This window comes from Thunnus maccoyii, chromosome 1 (assembly GCF_910596095.1).
Source record: "Thunnus maccoyii chromosome 1, fThuMac1.1, whole genome shotgun sequence".
In the NCBI taxonomy this organism is placed as follows: domain Eukaryota; kingdom Metazoa; phylum Chordata; class Actinopteri; order Scombriformes; family Scombridae; genus Thunnus; species Thunnus maccoyii.
The window spans coordinates 685445-704008 of record NC_056533.1 but is presented as its reverse complement, the minus strand read 5'-3'; the positions used below and the strand labels follow the sequence as shown (position 1 = coordinate 704008).

Sequence of the window (18564 nt, the reverse complement as noted above, 5' to 3'; positions counted from 1 at the left end):
AGGATATGAGTCATAGCGCCACCTCCTGGCAACAGGAAGTTACATGTTTTACGCTCTGACGCCCTGTGGGCAGCACGGTGATGGAATCCAGCTGAAATTTACTGAGAATAGCCTCAAGACCTTGGAGATCTTATATTATGAAGTTGGTGACCCTTCGTTGAAAGGTGTTGCCATGGCGACGCGGCGAATTTCGATGTGACGCCATGAAATTTCAATGCCTTATAACTTGACTCCACGTGGTCTGATCTTTTCCAAATTTCATATGCTTGTTAAGAGTCCCGATCTGAACACATGTTCAGTCTCATATTTAGCGAAAGTCATAGCGCCACCTACTGGCAACAGGAAGTATCATGCGTCGTACTTTGTCTAATTACTCCTAGGAAATTTGGCTGATGCACCTGAAATTAAGTCAGCTAATAAACAAGACCTTGGTGATGCTACATTTGGCAGCTCATGACCCAAAACTGAATGCTGTTACCATGGCGACACATCCTTCGCCATGAAATATGATACTGTTTTTCAGGGAGAAGGGATTGCTCTACAGTCATGAAACTTGACACACATGTCTAGAGTGATGTCAGCTAAAATCCTATGTGGTCACTTTGAATGGGCGTGGCAAAATGGCTCAACAGCGCCCCCTTTAAAAAATGAAACGGCTATAACTCCGGCATACATGATCCTAAGAGAGCCAAACCTTTTGTGCTTCATAAGAGTCCCGCCCTGAACGGGTCCATGTGACAATACAGGATATGAGTCATAGCGCCACCTCCTGGCAACAGGAAGTTACATGTTTTACGCTCTGACGCCCTGTGGGCAGCACGGTGATGGAATCCAGCTGAAATTTACTGAGAATAGCCTCAAGACCTTGGAGATCTTATATTATGAAGTTGGTGACCCTTCGTTGAAAGGTGTTGCCATGGCGACGCGGCCAATTTCGATGTGACGCCATGAAATTTCAATGCCTTATAACTTGACTCCACGTGGTCTGATCTTTTCCAAATTTCATATGCTTGTTAAGAGTCCCGATCTGAACACATGTTCAGTCTCATATTTAGCGAAAGTCATAGCGCCACCTACTGGCAACAGGAAGTATCATGCGTCGTACTTTGTCTAATTACTCCTAGGAAATTTGGCTGATGCACCTGAAATTAAGTCAGCTAATAAACAAGACCTTGGTGATGCTACATTTGGCAGCTCATGACCCAAAACTGAATGCTGTTACCATGGCGACACATCCTTTGCCATGAAATACGATACTGTTTTTCAGGGAGAAGGGATTGCTCTACAGTCATGAAACTTGACACACATGTCTAGAGTGATGTCAGCTAAAATCCTATGTGGTCACTTTGAATGGGCGTGGCAAAATGGCTCAACAGCGCCCCCTTTAAAATTTCAAAATTGCAGCCCCGCCTTCCAGATTAACGTAGAAAGATGAAATTCACAGGGCACATGTATAATGTCAACACGCACAAAAAAGCCTCTTGAAGCCTTATTGTAAGTGGAACAGGAAGTCGGCCATCTTGAAAAAAATGGTACATTTTCGCCTTTTCTTGGCCATTTCGCATACCTTGTATTTTAAAGAACTCCTCCTACAGAATCCATGGTAAGGACTTAAAAATCAGTGTGTGTCATCTAGACTAGTGTATGATCATGATGGTTTGGCCGTGGCGTGGCGTTGAGTTTTGATGTTTCGCCATGACAGAGGAAATTGATATAACTTGAGTGTACACGGTTGGATCTGCCTCAAACTTTACACAAGTCACTGACAAAAGCCCTTCGACTGAGCGTCACTTCGACATGCGCTGGGGTGCGAGGGCCCGATCATCGCTGCTTGCAGCTTTAATTAGGGCCCGAGCACCTACCGGTGCGAAGCCCTATTGAAACTGAAGGAATTATTATTATTATTATTATTATTATTAGGGCCCGAGCACCGACCGGTGCGAAGCCCTATTGGAACTGAAGGAATTATTATTATTATTATTATTATTCCTCCGAAACAAACGCATTTTTGAGGGCCTAAACATGCACGAAAACTCATGAAAATTTGCACAGATGTCAGGACTGGCGAAAATTTCGATATTTTATGGGTCTCGAAATAAAGCGGGACAAAATGGCTCGACAGCGCCACCTAGAAAGTCAAGAAAATTGAGCCCCTCGATACAGATTGTCGTAGGAGAACGAAATTCGGTATGCATATGTATCATGACCAGACGCACCAAAAAGTCTCAAGGACACATAGCCTAACTCCAACAGGAAGTCGGCCATTTTGTATCAAAGTTGAAATTTTGCACCGATTTTGTCATTTCCAGCCCGCATACTTTAACGAACTCCTCCTAGAGATTTGACCCCAGGACTTTCAAATTCGGTCCGTATCATCTACAGGCATAGGAGATTAAAAGTTGCTAAAACAATTCTCATTAGTCTTTCCTAGGGGGCGTGGCTGGGCGGCGAATTTCGATCCTTCGCCATGAAAAATGAAACGGCTATAACTCCGGCATACATGATCCTAAGAGAGCCAAACCTTTTGTGCTTCATAAGAGTCCCGCCCTGAACGGGTCCATGTGACAATACAGGATATGAGTCATAGCGCCACCTCCTGGCAACAGGAAGTTACATGTTTTACGCTCTGACGCCCTGTGGGCAGCACGGTGATGGAATCCAGCTGAAATTTACTGAGAATAGCCTCAAGACCTTGGAGATCTTATATTATGAAGTTGGTGACCCTTCGTTGAAAGGTGTTGCCATGGCGACGCGGCGAATTTCGATGTGACGCCATGAAATTTCAATGCCTTATAACTTGACTCCACGTGGTCTGATCTTTTCCAAATTTCATATGCTTGTTAAGAGTCCCAATCTGAACACATGTTCAGTCTCATATTTAGCGAAAGTCATAGCGCCACCTACTGGCAACAGGAAGTATCATGCGTCGTACTTTGTCTAATTACTCCTAGGAAATTTGGCTGATGCACCTGAAATTAAGTCAGCTAATAAACAAGACCTTGGTGATGCTACATTTGGCAGCTCATGACCCAAAAACTGAATGCTGTTACCATGGCGACACATCCTTCGCCATGAAATATGATACTGTTTTTCAGGGAGAAGGGATTGCTCTACAGTCATGAAACTTGACACACATGTCTAGAGTGATGTCAGCTAAAATCCTATGTGGTCGCTTTGAATGGGCGTGGCAAAATGGCTCAACAGCGCCCCCTTTAAAATTTCAAAATTGCAGCCCCGCCTTCCAGATTAACGTAGAAAGATGAAATTCACAGGGCACATGTATAATGTCAACACGCACAAAAAAGCCTCTTGAAGCCTTATTGTAAGTGGAACAGGAAGTCGGCCATCTTGAAAAAAATGGTACATTTTCGCCTTTTCTTGGCCATTTCGCATACCTTGTATTTTAAAGAACTCCTCCTACAGAATCCATCGTAAGGACTTAAAAATCAGTGTGTGTCATCTAGACTAGTGTATGATCATGATGGTTTGGCCGTGGCGTGGCGTTGAGTTTTGATGTTTCGCCATGACAGAGGAAATTGATATAACTTGAGTGTACACGGTTGGATCTGCCTCAAACTTTACACAACAAGTCACTGACAAAAGCCCTTCGACTGAGCGTCACTTCGACATGCGCTGGGGTGCGAGGGCCCGATCATCGCTGCTTGCAGCTTTAATTATTATTATTATTCCTCCGAAACAAACGCATTTTTGAGGGCCTAAACATGCACGAAAACTCATGAAAATTTGCACAGATGTCAAGACTGGCGAAAATTGCGATATTTTATGGGTCTCGAAATAAAGCGGGACAAAATGGCTCGACAGCGCCACCTAGAAAGTCAAGAAAATTGAGCCCCTCGATACAGATTGTCGTAGGAGAACGAAATTCGGTATGCATATGTATCATGACCAGACGCACCAAAAAGTCTCAAGGACACATAGCCTAACTCCAACAGGAAGTCGGCCATTTTGTATCAAAGTTGAAATTTTGCACCGATTTTGTCATTTCCAGCCCGCATACTTTAACGAACTCCTCCTAGAGATTTGACCCCAGGACTTTCAAATTCGGTCCGTATCATCTACAGGCATAGGAGATTAAAAGTTATTAAAACAATTCTCATTAGTCTTTCCTAGGGGGCGTGGCTGGGCGGCGAATTTCGATCCTTCGCCATGAAAAATGAAACGGCTATAACTCCGGCATACATGATCCTAAGAGAGCCAAACCTTTTGTGCTTCATAAGAGTCCCGCCCTGAACGGGTCCATGTGACAATACAGGATATGAGTCATAGCGCCACCTCCTGGCAACAGGAAGTTACATGTTTTACGCTCTGACGCCCTGTGGGCAGCACGGTGATGGAATCCAGCTGAAATTTACTGAGAATAGCCTCAAGACCTTGGAGATCTTATATTATGAAGTTGGTGACCCTTCGTTGAAAGGTGTTGCCATGGCGACGCGGCGAATTTCGATGTGACGCCATGAAATTTCAATGCCTTATAACTTGACTCCACGTGGTCTGATCTTTTCCAAATTTCATATGCTTGTTAAGAGTCCCGATCTGAACACATGTTCAGTCTCATATTTAGCGAAAGTCATAGCGCCACCTACTGGCAACAGGAAGTATCATGCGTCGTACTTTGTCTAATTACTCCTAGGAAATTTGGCTGATGCACCTGAAATTAAGTCAGCTAATAAACAAGACCTTGGTGATGCTACATTTGGCAGCTCATGACCCAAAACTGAATGCTGTTACCATGGCGACACATCCTTCGCCATGAAATATGATACTGTTTTTCAGGGAGAAGGGATTGCTCTACAGTCATGAAACTTGACACACATGTCTAGAGTGATGTCAGCTAAAATCCTATGTGGTCACTTTGAATGGGCGTGGCAAAATGGCTCAACAGCGCCCCCTTTAAAAAATGAAACGGCTATAACTCCGGCATACATGATCCTAAGAGAGCCAAACCTTTTGTGCTTCATAAGAGTCCCGCCCTGAACGGGTCCATGTGACAATACAGGATATGAGTCATAGCGCCACCTCCTGGCAACAGGAAGTTACATGTTTTACGCTCTGACGCCCTGTGGGCAGCACGGTGATGGAATCCAGCTGAAATTTACTGAGAATAGCCTCAAGACCTTGGAGATCTTATATTATGAAGTTGGTGACCCTTCGTTGAAAGGTGTTGCCATGGCGACGCGGCCAATTTCGATGTGACGCCATGAAATTTCAATGCCTTATAACTTGACTCCACGTGGTCTGATCTTTTCCAAATTTCATATGCTTGTTAAGAGTCCCGATCTGAACACATGTTCAGTCTCATATTTAGCGAAAGTCATAGCGCCACCTACTGGCAACAGGAAGTATCATGCGTCGTACTTTGTCTAATTACTCCTAGGAAATTTGGCTGATGCACCTGAAATTAAGTCAGCTAATAAACAAGACCTTGGTGATGCTACATTTGGCAGCTCATGACCCAAAACTGAATGCTGTTACCATGGCGACACATCCTTTGCCATGAAATACGATACTGTTTTTCAGGGAGAAGGGATTGCTCTACAGTCATGAAACTTGACACACATGTCTAGAGTGATGTCAGCTAAAATCCTATGTGGTCACTTTGAATGGGCGTGGCAAAATGGCTCAACAGCGCCCCCTTTAAAATTTCAAAATTGCAGCCCCGCCTTCCAGATTAACGTAGAAAGATGAAATTCACAGGGCACATGTATAATGTCAACACGCACAAAAAAGCCTCTTGAAGCCTTATTGTAAGTGGAACAGGAAGTCGGCCATCTTGAAAAAAATGGTACATTTTCGCCTTTTCTTGGCCATTTCGCATACCTTGTATTTTAAAGAACTCCTCCTACAGAATCCATGGTAAGGACTTAAAAATCAGTGTGTGTCATCTAGACTAGTGTATGATCATGATGGTTTGGCCGTGGCGTGGCGTTGAGTTTTGATGTTTCGCCATGACAGAGGAAATTGATATAACTTGAGTGTACACGGTTGGATCTGCCTCAAACTTTACACAAGTCACTGACAAAAGCCCTTCGACTGAGCGTCACTTCGACATGCGCTGGGGTGCGAGGGCCCGATCATCGCTGCTTGCAGCTTTAATTAGGGCCCGAGCACCTACCGGTGCGAAGCCCTATTGAAACTGAAGGAATTATTAGGGCCCGAGCACCGACCGGTGCGAAGCCCTATTGGAACTGAAGGAATTATTAGGGCCCGAGCACCGACCGGTGCGAAGCCCTATTGAAACTGAAGGAATTATTATTATTATTATTATTATTCCTCCGAAACAAACGCATTTTTGAGGGCCTAAACATGCACGAAAACTCATGAAAATTTGCACAGATGTCAGGACTGGCGAAAATTTCGATATTTTATGGGTCTCGAAATAAAGCGGGACAAAATGGCTCGACAGCGCCACCTAGAAAGTCAAGAAAATTGAGCCCCTCGATACAGATTGTCGTAGGAGAACGAAATTCGGTATGCATATGTATCATGACCAGACGCACCAAAAAGTCTCAAGGACACATAGCCTAACTCCAACAGGAAGTCGGCCATTTTGTATCAAAGTTGAAATTTTGCACCGATTTTGTCATTTCCAGCCCGCATACTTTAACGAACTCCTCCTAGAGATTTGACCCCAGGACTTTCAAATTCGGTCCGTATCATCTACAGGCATAGGAGATTAAAAGTTGCTAAAACAATTCTCATTAGTCTTTCCTAGGGGGCGTGGCTGGGCGGCGAATTTCGATCCTTCGCCATGAAAAATGAAACGGCTATAACTCCGGCATACATGATCCTAAGAGAGCCAAACCTTTTGTGCTTCATAAGAGTCCCGCCCTGAACGGGTCCATGTGACAATACAGGATATGAGTCATAGCGCCACCTCCTGGCAACAGGAAGTTACATGTTTTACGCTCTGACGCCCTGTGGGCAGCACGGTGATGGAATCCAGCTGAAATTTACTGAGAATAGCCTCAAGACCTTGGAGATCTTATATTATGAAGTTGGTGACCCTTCGTTGAAAGGTGTTGCCATGGCGACGCGGCGAATTTCGATGTGACGCCATGAAATTTCAATGCCTTATAACTTGACTCCACGTGGTCTGATCTTTTCCAAATTTCATATGCTTGTTAAGAGTCCCAATCTGAACACATGTTCAGTCTCATATTTAGCGAAAGTCATAGCGCCACCTACTGGCAACAGGAAGTATCATGCGTCGTACTTTGTCTAATTACTCCTAGGAAATTTGGCTGATGCACCTGAAATTAAGTCAGCTAATAAACAAGACCTTGGTGATGCTACATTTGGCAGCTCATGACCCAAAACTGAATGCTGTTACCATGGCGACACATCCTTCGCCATGAAATATGATACTGTTTTTCAGGGAGAAGGGATTGCTCTACAGTCATGAAACTTGACACACATGTCTAGAGTGATGTCAGCTAAAATCCTATGTGGTCGCTTTGAATGGGCGTGGCAAAATGGCTCAACAGCGCCCCCTTTAAAATTTCAAAATTGCAGCCCCGCCTTCCAGATTAATGTAGAGAGATGAAATTCACAGGGCACATGTATAATGTCAACACGCACAAAAAAGCCTCTTGAAGCCTTATTGTAAGTTGAACAGGAAGTCGGCCATCTTGAAAAACTGGTCAATTTTCGCCTTTTTTTGGCCATTTCGCATACCTTGTATTTTAACGCACTCCTCCTACAGATTTCATCGTAAGGACTTCAAAATCAGTGTGTGTCATCTAGAGTAGTGTATGATCATGATGGTTTGGCCGTGGCGTGGCGTTGAGTTTTGATGTTTCGCCATGACAGAGGAAATTGATATAACTTGAGTGTACATGGTTGGATCTGCCTCAAACTTTACACAACAAGTCACTGACAAAAGCCCTTGGACTGAGCGTCACTTCGACATGCGCTGGGGTGCGAGGGCCCGATCATCGCTGCTTGCAGCTTTAATTATTATTATTATTATTCCTCCGAAACAAACGCATTTTTGAGGGCCTAAACATGCACGAAAACTCATGAAAATTTGCACAGATGTCAGGACTGGCGAAAATTTCGATATTTTATGGGTCTCGAAATAAAGCGGGACAAAATGGCTCGACAGCGCCACCTAGAAAGTCAAGAAAATTGAGCCCCTCGATACAGATTGTCGTAGGAGAACGAAATTCGGTATGCATATGTATCATGACCAGACGCACCAAAAAGTCTCAAGGACACATAGCCTAACTCCAACAGGAAGTCGGCCATTTTGTATCAAAGTTGAAATTTTGCACCGATTTTGTCATTTCCAGCCCGCATACTTTAACGAACTCCTCCTAGAGATTTGACCCCAGGACTTTCAAATTCGGTCCGTATCATCTACAGGCATAGGAGATTAAAAGTTGCTAAAACAATTCTCATTAGTCTTTCCTAGGGGGCGTGGCTGGGCGGCGAATTTCGATCCTTCGCCATGAAAAATGAAACGGCTATAACTCCGGCATACATGATCCTAAGAGAGCCAAACCTTTTGTGCTTCATAAGAGTCCCGCCCTGAACGGGTCCATGTGACAATACAGGATATGAGTCATAGCGCCACCTCCTGGCAACAGGAAGTTACATGTTTTACGCTCTGACGCCCTGTGGGCAGCACGGTGATGGAATCCAGCTGAAATTTACTGAGAATAGCCTCAAGACCTTGGAGATCTTATATTATGAAGTTGGTGACCCTTCGTTGAAAGGTGTTGCCATGGCGACGCGGCGAATTTCGATGTGACGCCATGAAATTTCAATGCCTTATAACTTGACTCCACGTGGTCTGATCTTTTCCAAATTTCATATGCTTGTTAAGAGTCCCAATCTGAACACATGTTCAGTCTCATATTTAGCGAAAGTCATAGCGCCACCTACTGGCAACAGGAAGTATCATGCGTCGTACTTTGTCTAATTACTCCTAGGAAATTTGGCTGATGCACCTGAAATTAAGTCAGCTAATAAACAAGACCTTGGTGATGCTACATTTGGCAGCTCATGACCCAAAAACTGAATGCTGTTACCATGGCGACACATCCTTCGCCATGAAATATGATACTGTTTTTCAGGGAGAAGGGATTGCTCTACAGTCATGAAACTTGACACACATGTCTAGAGTGATGTCAGCTAAAATCCTATGTGGTCGCTTTGAATGGGCGTGGCAAAATGGCTCAACAGCGCCCCCTTTAAAATTTCAAAATTGCAGCCCCGCCTTCCAGATTAACGTAGAAAGATGAAATTCACAGGGCACATGTATAATGTCAACACGCACAAAAAAGCCTCTTGAAGCCTTATTGTAAGTGGAACAGGAAGTCGGCCATCTTGAAAAAAATGGTACATTTTCGCCTTTTCTTGGCCATTTCGCATACCTTGTATTTTAAAGAACTCCTCCTACAGAATCCATCGTAAGGACTTAAAAATCAGTGTGTGTCATCTAGACTAGTGTATGATCATGATGGTTTGGCCGTGGCGTGGCGTTGAGTTTTGATGTTTCGCCATGACAGAGGAAATTGATATAACTTGAGTGTACATGGTTGGATCTGCCTCAAACTTCACAGGTTTGATATCAATCCAGGCCTGAGCATGTCTACTTTAAAATATTCATTCAGTGATGCAAACTGGCTCGATAGCGCCCCCTACAGCATTTCAACGCCGCAGTCCCAGCTGAAGGCAAAATAGTGCACAAAGGAAGTGATGTTTCTCTCCTTGATTTGTCTGAAAACAGCCTGAGTCCGGAAACATCTACAAGTCACTGACAAAAGACCTTCGACTGGGCAACACTTCGACATGCGCTGGAGGACATGCTTTTATGTAAATGTCAAATTGATCAGCAGGGCACCGCAGGGAATCGAACCCCATCCCAGTATAAACCAGGAGTAGCCATTACCGGTGCCTTTTGCTTTTTGACACTACATAGAAGGAAAAGCAAAACCTGCATTACCCACAGCATATGGCAGCATTTCATATTATGTCAAAATGACAATTATATTGTAGTTGTTCACCAAATGTCATTTGTGCATTATCAAATATTATCAATACATGTTAGACTTATAAATGCTGTTGTAATGCAGGAAAAAGAAACCCTTGTCATTTATTTTTACAACACCTAATACACAAAATGGTTAAAAATACCAGTTTCATTTCATATTTCATGCTTGGCCATAAATAAGCTTAAATAACATACAACTCATAAAGTTAAAAATCACCAAATAATGCTCACTAAAAACATACATCTACAACAGTTGTAAAGTATTACTGTCCTATGTCAGAAGATATACATTTAAAAGAACAAACAACCGCCTCATGATCACTAAAATATGTTGGCAACACTACTGATTCAATTTCATAATGTGATGTTTTCACATACACATGGTCAATTAATGTGCCCTTCTCTGTTGTGGGCTGTGTAACATATTGAATGTACCCTTTGTCTGTTAGAAATTTGCAGATTGTTGATGATTTCAAGATGTCCTCATTAAAATCTCCCATGATTGCAATTGTGTTACTTTTTGGATCTAGCCAATCAACTAATTTGCCTAGATGTTCTTTAAATAAAGACATGGGATAAGATGGTGGTCGATAAATGACAGCTATTAATATGTTACATGTAACATAGTTATAAATAAAACATTCCAAATTCACATTTGTTGCTTTGATAATATTATATTCCAAATTGTCTGCACTATAAAAGCCGACTCCACCATGCTGTTGTCCTTGAAGTTCAATCAGTGCTGGAATGTTGCTATTGTAAGATAAACTTCGTGGACAACCATGAAAAGTAAAACCATCAATCTTTACAGCTTCAAATGAGGAAGCAGCAGGTAGCCATGTTTCTGTAACAGCAATACAGTTAAGCTGCAATTGCTGTGTACATAATGCCAAATCAGATACATGGTGTGTCAAATTTTGTACATTCATCAAAAATACAGTAAAACTACTTGTACTAAATTTGTGTCTAGTTATATTTTGGTTCAAGAATTGAGGCATACTCTGAATTGTATCCTGAATACCATCCTTACAATATATGGCTTTATCTTCAAAATCTTGAATCACCAAACCTGACAAACTTCTAACACGACTTAGGGCTACATATGCCTGGCCTGCAGAAAATACTTTCTTAAGAGAAACAACAGCACTATCTACAGTAATACCTTGTACTTTATGTACCGTACAAGCCCAAGCAAGTTTCAGCGGAAACTGTCGTCGCATACCACCTTTGTTAGTAACTTTTTCTTCCTCTGGTTCAATACCGGTGGAACCAAAGAAAACTAAGCTACTCGTCGATTGTTTCCTTCTCTGCGCGCCAACATGCTCATCATCAAACTTAACATACACTTTGAGAGGAAACTTACCCTTATCTGCACCAACTATATGAGTTACAGTACCGCAAACCCCATTAACAAGACCATCTGTAACATCCACGTTTTTACACAGCATTACACGCGCATTTTCACCCAACAACAGCTGTTCAGTCAAACATGTGTTATATGTTTTCGCATGATGTCCATTTTTCAATTCTAGTTTGCCTGTTTTCTTATTATTCACAAAATCCTGAGCATCTATCTCGACATATTCAGGACAAATGTTAAGCAGCTGTGCCAAATTATGCTCATTTACTTGTTTATTTGTAGGAAATATGTGTAAAGCTGAGCTGACTTCACCAGTTTCACAATGTTTCAATATTTGTATGTCACTGCTTAACATTGGGGTTCCTTTTGATCGAGTTCTCACCCTGTTCAATAGCTCTGCGAACACGTTATCTTTTTGCCTAACGATTTGTTTTAATTCAACGACCTTAAACAGATTAGACCACAAGCTGACACCTACATCATCTACATATAGGGGTTTCCCTTTTACTGGAGGCAACTGGAAAAAATCTCCAACAGCAACTACACTCACATTTCCAAATGGTGAGAAATCACCGGTTTGCTTAATCTGTCTTAACCTACCGTGAATGTATGACAACAACCTATGATCAACCATTGATATTTCGTCGACTATCAAAATCTGAAGATCACTATATTTAGCGCGCAAAGAATTAACTTTTTCCTCACCCAAAGGTGTGTAGGGTAAACCAACATCTTTTCCGATACTAAACGTGTGGTGAATAGTAGATGCATGCAAATTATATGCAGCAATCCCTGTAGGAGCCGTTAATAACACACTAATATTGTCTGGATGACGACACACCGTTGACAATAGCCTCATTGCCTCATATTGAATCGCTTTTATTAAATGACTTTTTCCTGTCCCTGCACCACCTGTGATGAATATATGGAAGGGATCTGGATTTTTCCCTAATACTTTCTCTAAACACCATTGTCGAATTTGATAAAAAACAGCAAGCTGTGTCTCATTCAAAGATCTAATTAAAGCCAAACCTTCACTTCTACACATGATGTTTTTTCTTTTTTCCAAATGTGCAACATGTTGACTAGTTACTGCTAAATCTGGAATATTTTCCTCATGTTCTTCCACTATCTGTTGTTTGTCTTTTTGTTCTTGGTCACACTGTAAACGCTCCAACTCTTTCTCTGGGCACAACTCACACCACGCATCCTCTAATACACCATCTCTATCAATTGTATTCTGGATTTCATCCAATTCATCTGCTTTAATTTCAAAATGACTTCTATTCAAATCAACAACTGACTTAACAGGATGTCTTGACCCATCACTAAACCTCACATGACCATTTTCGTAAAACTGTGCAAATGTCTCACAGTTTGGAGGTTTTAGCTGCACATCTGCACGATACGGCAAGAACAACTGCATTATACTTTGGTAAAACAATTCTGGATTTTTTGTCTCAGAAAAGCGCGCGTAACGAACAACTGCAGGATCTGTTCGTGTTCTTTTCGTGATAAAACCACAATCATTCTTTAATTTAATGCTGGCCTGAGATTTTTCATTTTTACTCAAAACACGATATTCAGATGCAAATGTTGCCATACACATGTCATTGAATACACTATCATTTGGCCTATTTTTATAACGGTCAACAAAACTAGTCATCCAAACATCTTCTGAGGTACAAGCGCGCGATCTTGCCTTTTGTTTCAACACACTCAAAGGCAAACTCATTCTAACTATATTGTCCCCTGTCGGTACAAATACAACTTTCCTCGAACATTCCTTTAAATGCATATTTGTCAATCTGTATACAGCTTCTTGAGCACACACATCTCTGTTATGCAAATACACACTGCCTAGATTTTTCAATGCCTCCTTTGCACTAACATTTCCCTCCTTAGATGCTTCTCTCTGTGCATTCCCTAACAACAATCCCATCTCTCTTTCTGCCTTAGACATATAAGAGATAATATAAACAACGCACGCATACGCATCAACAACAAATTGCAAGTCTAAATTTGCCTGCCAACATTTTAATAGTGGTTTGCTATACTGATTTATCCAGACTTCATTAACTTGCCTCTTTAACACAATATGTGTATTTCTAGCTAAACACGTATATGCAGCCTCAAAAGTGACCTGATCAATCCCTACACTTTGGAATAAATGTACCACACTATCAAAACTATTCTTCTCATTGGAAAGAGCATTCTTGATTTTTGTCATTATCTCTGCTGCATGTTTTTTCTTCATGTCATTTGAAGTTTTCTGACTATGATTAACACACGTCGAAGATTTATCTGTCTCACAACTGCATGCTTTTTTGCACTCTTCATCATCTTTACGGCGACATATAAACGTTCGAGCGGATGCTGGCCTCGGAAAATTGAAACGACAAACCGTGTTTTTCTTTTTACAAGTTTTTGAATGTCGTTTTGAATGCTGCTGCACAGAAGTGACAGTTTCCAATAAAGTCTCATCTTGGGATGGCAACTCACATGTTATATATTTATCAATAAATTCAACTACTTCTTCATCTGTGTTTTTATCAATCAATGGAGCATTCTCTATCCAAAACAAACAATGCACATGGGGTGAACCGCGCTGCTGAAATTCCACTCGATAAAAGTAATCCTTAATTTTACCAATCGGATGTGATGGCGACATAAGTACCTCTCTCAAAAAAACATGCCAGCGGAAATCAAACATCCTGGCCGCAGTGACAGGATTGCAGCGTAAAAGATCACACCTGTCTGCCCACTCTAAACCTGCAGCAGTCTGTGCTCTACCTTCCTGCTTCAAAATACTATCCAGAAGATTTGTCCAGCGCATATCAGCAGAAGAAAAGGAACAAAACCAGGTAGGAACACCGAGCTGACGAACACAAGCAAGCAGATCACGCTGTGCTCCTTGCCAAAAAGCTGGGGTACCTCGAATCGGTTTAAGGAAACGATACCCATCATCAAACTCCAACAACTTTTTCAAAGATTCATCATTTTTTAACATATCGTTTACCTTATTATCAGGTACGTTTTGAGACATACAGCCTTTCCCTTTTCGTAATGCTATGGATACATTAGAAACAACCTGCTCAATCTCAGACATGTACTGCGCAAAAAAGATATATTCCACATTGTGTGCAAACCTACCATCCGCATGTAGAATTCTGTTATTAAAATATCGCGACAACGTCAAACGATTTGCTCTACTTTCATGATAAGTATTACGTCCCTGCGGAAACAACACCGGAAAGCATTTGGCTTCGTTTGCATGATCCGAAAGCAATTTTACAGGACTATTTCCTTCTGCTGGAGCAAGGTTCAATATATCATCAAAATATTGATCCAGCATTTCCTGACCAATATCCACAGGCATGAGACACGTATCCTGAAACATACAATGTTGTTGTCTATCGTGCAAAAGCTCATCTTCACAATCAACTTTACCACTTTCAACATCACCATCAGTGTCTTTCCCTAAATCACCCTCTTCCCTACAAAACTCATTTAACCAAGCTTCATTAAACTCTACATCTTTATAATGGACATTTGTCCTTTTTAAATACTGCAATGCCTGCCTTACATGCATAGTATCAACAAACTGATACTCATAATGCCCTTTATACGTTAACTTGCGTTTCAATTTTACACGCAACAAAGATCCTTCCATATTACAACGAGGCAGAACATTACTAGTCTGCACAATATTTGCTGGAACACATGTTACCGGTCCATGTACACCATTCTGTCCTCCCTTAGGTAACGCTAACATTTTCATAAATGGTATATGTAAAGAAATCAAATGCTGCTCTAAACTATTCAAACATGCCAACTCTGGTGGAATGGGATCAACTTTCAAACTGTTTATTGCACATTCAGGTGGCATTATACCTTTATTAATCTTACCATGACAAGTGTAACAAATCCACAGACAACCTCTAGCTGTATCCAACAACTGACATGGCTTTTCACAGTCCTTATTACATTTGTGTAAATACACTTCAGTGATACATTTATCTGCAAATGATGCTACTGCTTCATTCTTGTTATAAAAATCCCTCTTACAATTCAAAACCTGATGTCTAAACAACAATCTATGACAGACGCAACACACAAACTCTGGCCCATCCTTTACTTTAGCCAAAAACTGCTGCATAACAAAATCAAACTGCTCCTCCTTTTCTTTCAATTGTTGCCCCTTCACTTTGTTGGCTGCTAAAACACGCTTCTTATGGTCAGCATTTCCATAATATCTCGCTTTAGTCATGGCTTTTACACTTTGTCTATGCAACATATCTCTCCTATATTTGCTTACACTCATTTCCTTAACTTTCTCCCTATGCAACATATCTCTCCTATATTTGCTTACACTCATTTCCTTAACTTTCTCCCTATGCAACAAATTTTTCTGATATTTCCCGACACTCATTATCTTAACTTTCTCCCTATGCAACAAATTTTTCTGATATTTCCCGATACTCATTATCTTAACTTTCTCCCTATGCAACACATTTTTCTGATATTTCACTTTAATCTTTTCCTTACGTTTCTCCCTATGCTGCACACTTTCCTGATATTTCTTTTTCATTTGTAGATACTTTTTCTTTATAAAATACTTAGAAATAGCATTATTTGTTGCTGTACTCTGTTCCTGGACTTTCTGATCGCTCTTACTTGTGTTCTCTGTCACAGCGCTAACCCATGAACATTCCTCTGCACTCTGCCGTCTCAAATCGTACACTTTGGACTCAGACCTGTTCAACTTGCAGCTACCATAACAACTATGGAGTTCAGGCTGATGAACACAAACAACACTTTCATAATGGTTACCATTACAATTTTCTAAGTAGATCCCCTGTTTTGAAAAACACCTATATTTGCAACTATATTCTAGCCATCGATCATCATGATAAGTAAAGATATTAACTCCTAAACAATCTGCTGCTGCCTGTATTTCAACCTCAGTTGCCCAACTGCCAACATATCGCATTTTTGAACTTTTAATGTATTCTACCACTGAAGAATATTCACTTCTCAAGATACTTTTATAGTCCGCAGCATTACTCTCTAATTGTTTCACAACAGCAAGTCTAATTTTCCTATGGTTCTTTTGTGTTCCACTAACAGCTTGGGAAATCGCTCTAAAGAAACAGTTACCGTCAGCCACTATTTTCTCATTCTTACACGGCGTTCCCAACAGACCAACTTCTGTAGGCATTGGTGCATCATATTTCTCAAACTCTACATTAAACTGTGTACATAAAGCCTGCGCAACATCTTTACAAATGGGATCAAACCACAGCTTTTTCGAAGTTACATCACTGACAAACACAACATCTGAATTCACTACAGCCACATTATTCCTTTTCATTTTCTTAGCAGCACAAGTTTGCCCTGTAATCTTACGCTTCGTACCTCGGTCAACTTTACTTCCTGAAGGAATACCACATACCAGCGATGAACCGAAAGCCATGGATGCAGTTTCACAAGTCGTGACAGTGTCAGTACACTTTGTTGTTCTCAACTCAGACTTACTGCCCCCGCAAATGACACGAACACCAGCAATCTCATATGGTCTGTCATTTTGAGTGAGAGATGTAGACAAATTGCATATGAAACTGTACACCTCTTTAAGACAACTAAAATATACAACAACACTATTACCGTTAGGATCTGGCATTCCAGCAGCACTGCGCGCATGGGAATCAACAACCGCATAGCGTCCGTTTTGACGAATGACTGCACACGTGGTACCACACAATGTTAGCAAACATGTATCATATTTCTCAAACATGTTTTTCAAGCTATTTTGTAGAGACATGAATATGCCAGCCTGAATAAACTCTCCATCAACCACACTGACATCACCCGATACATAGTCACCATAACGAAACTCAAAGTTATGTCCATCTATAACCCAGTGCTTTGGCAAATCAGGAACACACAAGAATTTAGATGATCCACTAATCTTCTTGTTGTCTCTCAAAGACGTGTACAACTGATCACCTAAAACTACGACCCTGTCTAGATCTTTTACCTGCCATGCAAAAACACTGTCAACCGCATGTTTTGCCAGACTTACCAAACCAACAGCCATACATTGGAATCCCCCATATTTAAAGCGATTACTACCCTGATGATACGAACCTGTTACACTATGTTGAACATGGCTAGAAGTACCAGCTACTACAGAAGACCATAATACGCTGGAGCTAGGGCTAGCCTTGCTCTTCACCTTACCAGATCCTGATGAGTGCTGATGATGAAGACTCTCCTTGTCCGGCATCTGTAATAAAGATAAATGGAGATTTTGATCAGTGCGCTCCCATCATCATCCTCATCAGAAATAGACAAAACAAAACACTCTCGATCACAGACTGTATTACACCTTTAGTTAGTCTTCATCTAGTTAGGTGTATTTATTGAGTTCAACAAAAAAGGCTGGTTACTATTTCCATGTTTACACTTGATTTCATCTAGACTATATTACGTTTCCAAAGTGCAACTACTACTACTACTACTACAAATAATAACAAAACTGTTTTCAATCATGCATATACTACACTAACAATAGCATAGCTGATGACTAGATTCAAAAACATTCAGACTAAGAGCACAAACCTCCTCTGTTCCAACCAATTGAATGGGACTGGTAGGTGCATCATGGGAAAACACCTCCACAACACAAGGGGTTCCCTCCTCCTATAAAAACAAAATACCACATGAAAAAACACAATGTATAAACTGCATAGACATGGGGCTTTAATGCTACAAAAAATATCAATTTGTAATTATCATTTATACTACATGAACAGTGACAATAAAGTAGTTTCACTAACTCCATTACAAGAAAACAGAACGAAACAGAAAATTTTCATTCAGAGCACCTACCTCCTCGCCTGCAGCCACTGTCTTGACACTGGTAGGTGAATCCTGGGAAAACACCTCCACAACACAAGGGGTTGCCTCCTCCTACAACACAAAAAACAAAATACCCCATGAAAAAAAACAATGTATAAACTGCATAGACATGGGGCTTTAATGCTACAAAAAATATCAATTTGTAATTATCATTTATACTACATGAACAGTGACAATAAAGTAGCTTCACTAACTCCATTACAAGAAACCAGAACAAAACAGAAAATTTTTAGTGAGAGCACCTACCTCCTCGCCTGCAACC

General features: G+C 41.1%; 2 protein-coding genes across 11 annotated transcripts in view; one reads left to right on the top strand and one right to left on the bottom strand.

Annotated features, from left to right (window-relative positions):
- adamts17 (ADAM metallopeptidase with thrombospondin type 1 motif, 17) overlaps positions 1 to 18564 on the top strand; it is a 626422-nt gene that overhangs the window by 328353 nt on the left and 279505 nt on the right. The gene's annotated exons all lie outside the window — the stretch shown is intronic.
- LOC121898666 lies at positions 9511 to 17936 on the bottom strand. Of its 2 annotated transcripts, none has more exons than XM_042414025.1 (2): positions 15868 to 17936; positions 9511 to 15759 (listed from the first exon to the last, which is right to left on the bottom strand). In XM_042414025.1, the coding sequence occupies exons 1-2, from the start codon at positions 17665 to 17667 to the stop codon at positions 10282 to 10284; spliced, it is 7278 nt and encodes a 2425-aa protein (XP_042269959.1). In that variant the 5' UTR covers positions 17668 to 17936; the 3' UTR covers positions 9511 to 10281. The 2 variants fall into 2 exon arrangements, with proteins under 2 accessions (XP_042269959.1, XP_042270036.1); XM_042414102.1 differs by having other exon boundaries at positions 11419 to 11519; positions 11551 to 17936.

Bases quoted from the DNA above. Each gene is read 5' to 3' on its own strand.
- LOC121898666 (XM_042414025.1), bottom strand. From the start codon at position 17,667: ATGCCGGACAAGGAGAGTCTTCATCATCAGCACTCATCAGGATCTGGT. The intron at 15,760-15,867 runs ATAATGAGTATC...GAGAAAGTTAAG, and splicing joins TGCATAGGGAGAAAGTTAAG to GAAATGAGTGTAAGCAAATA.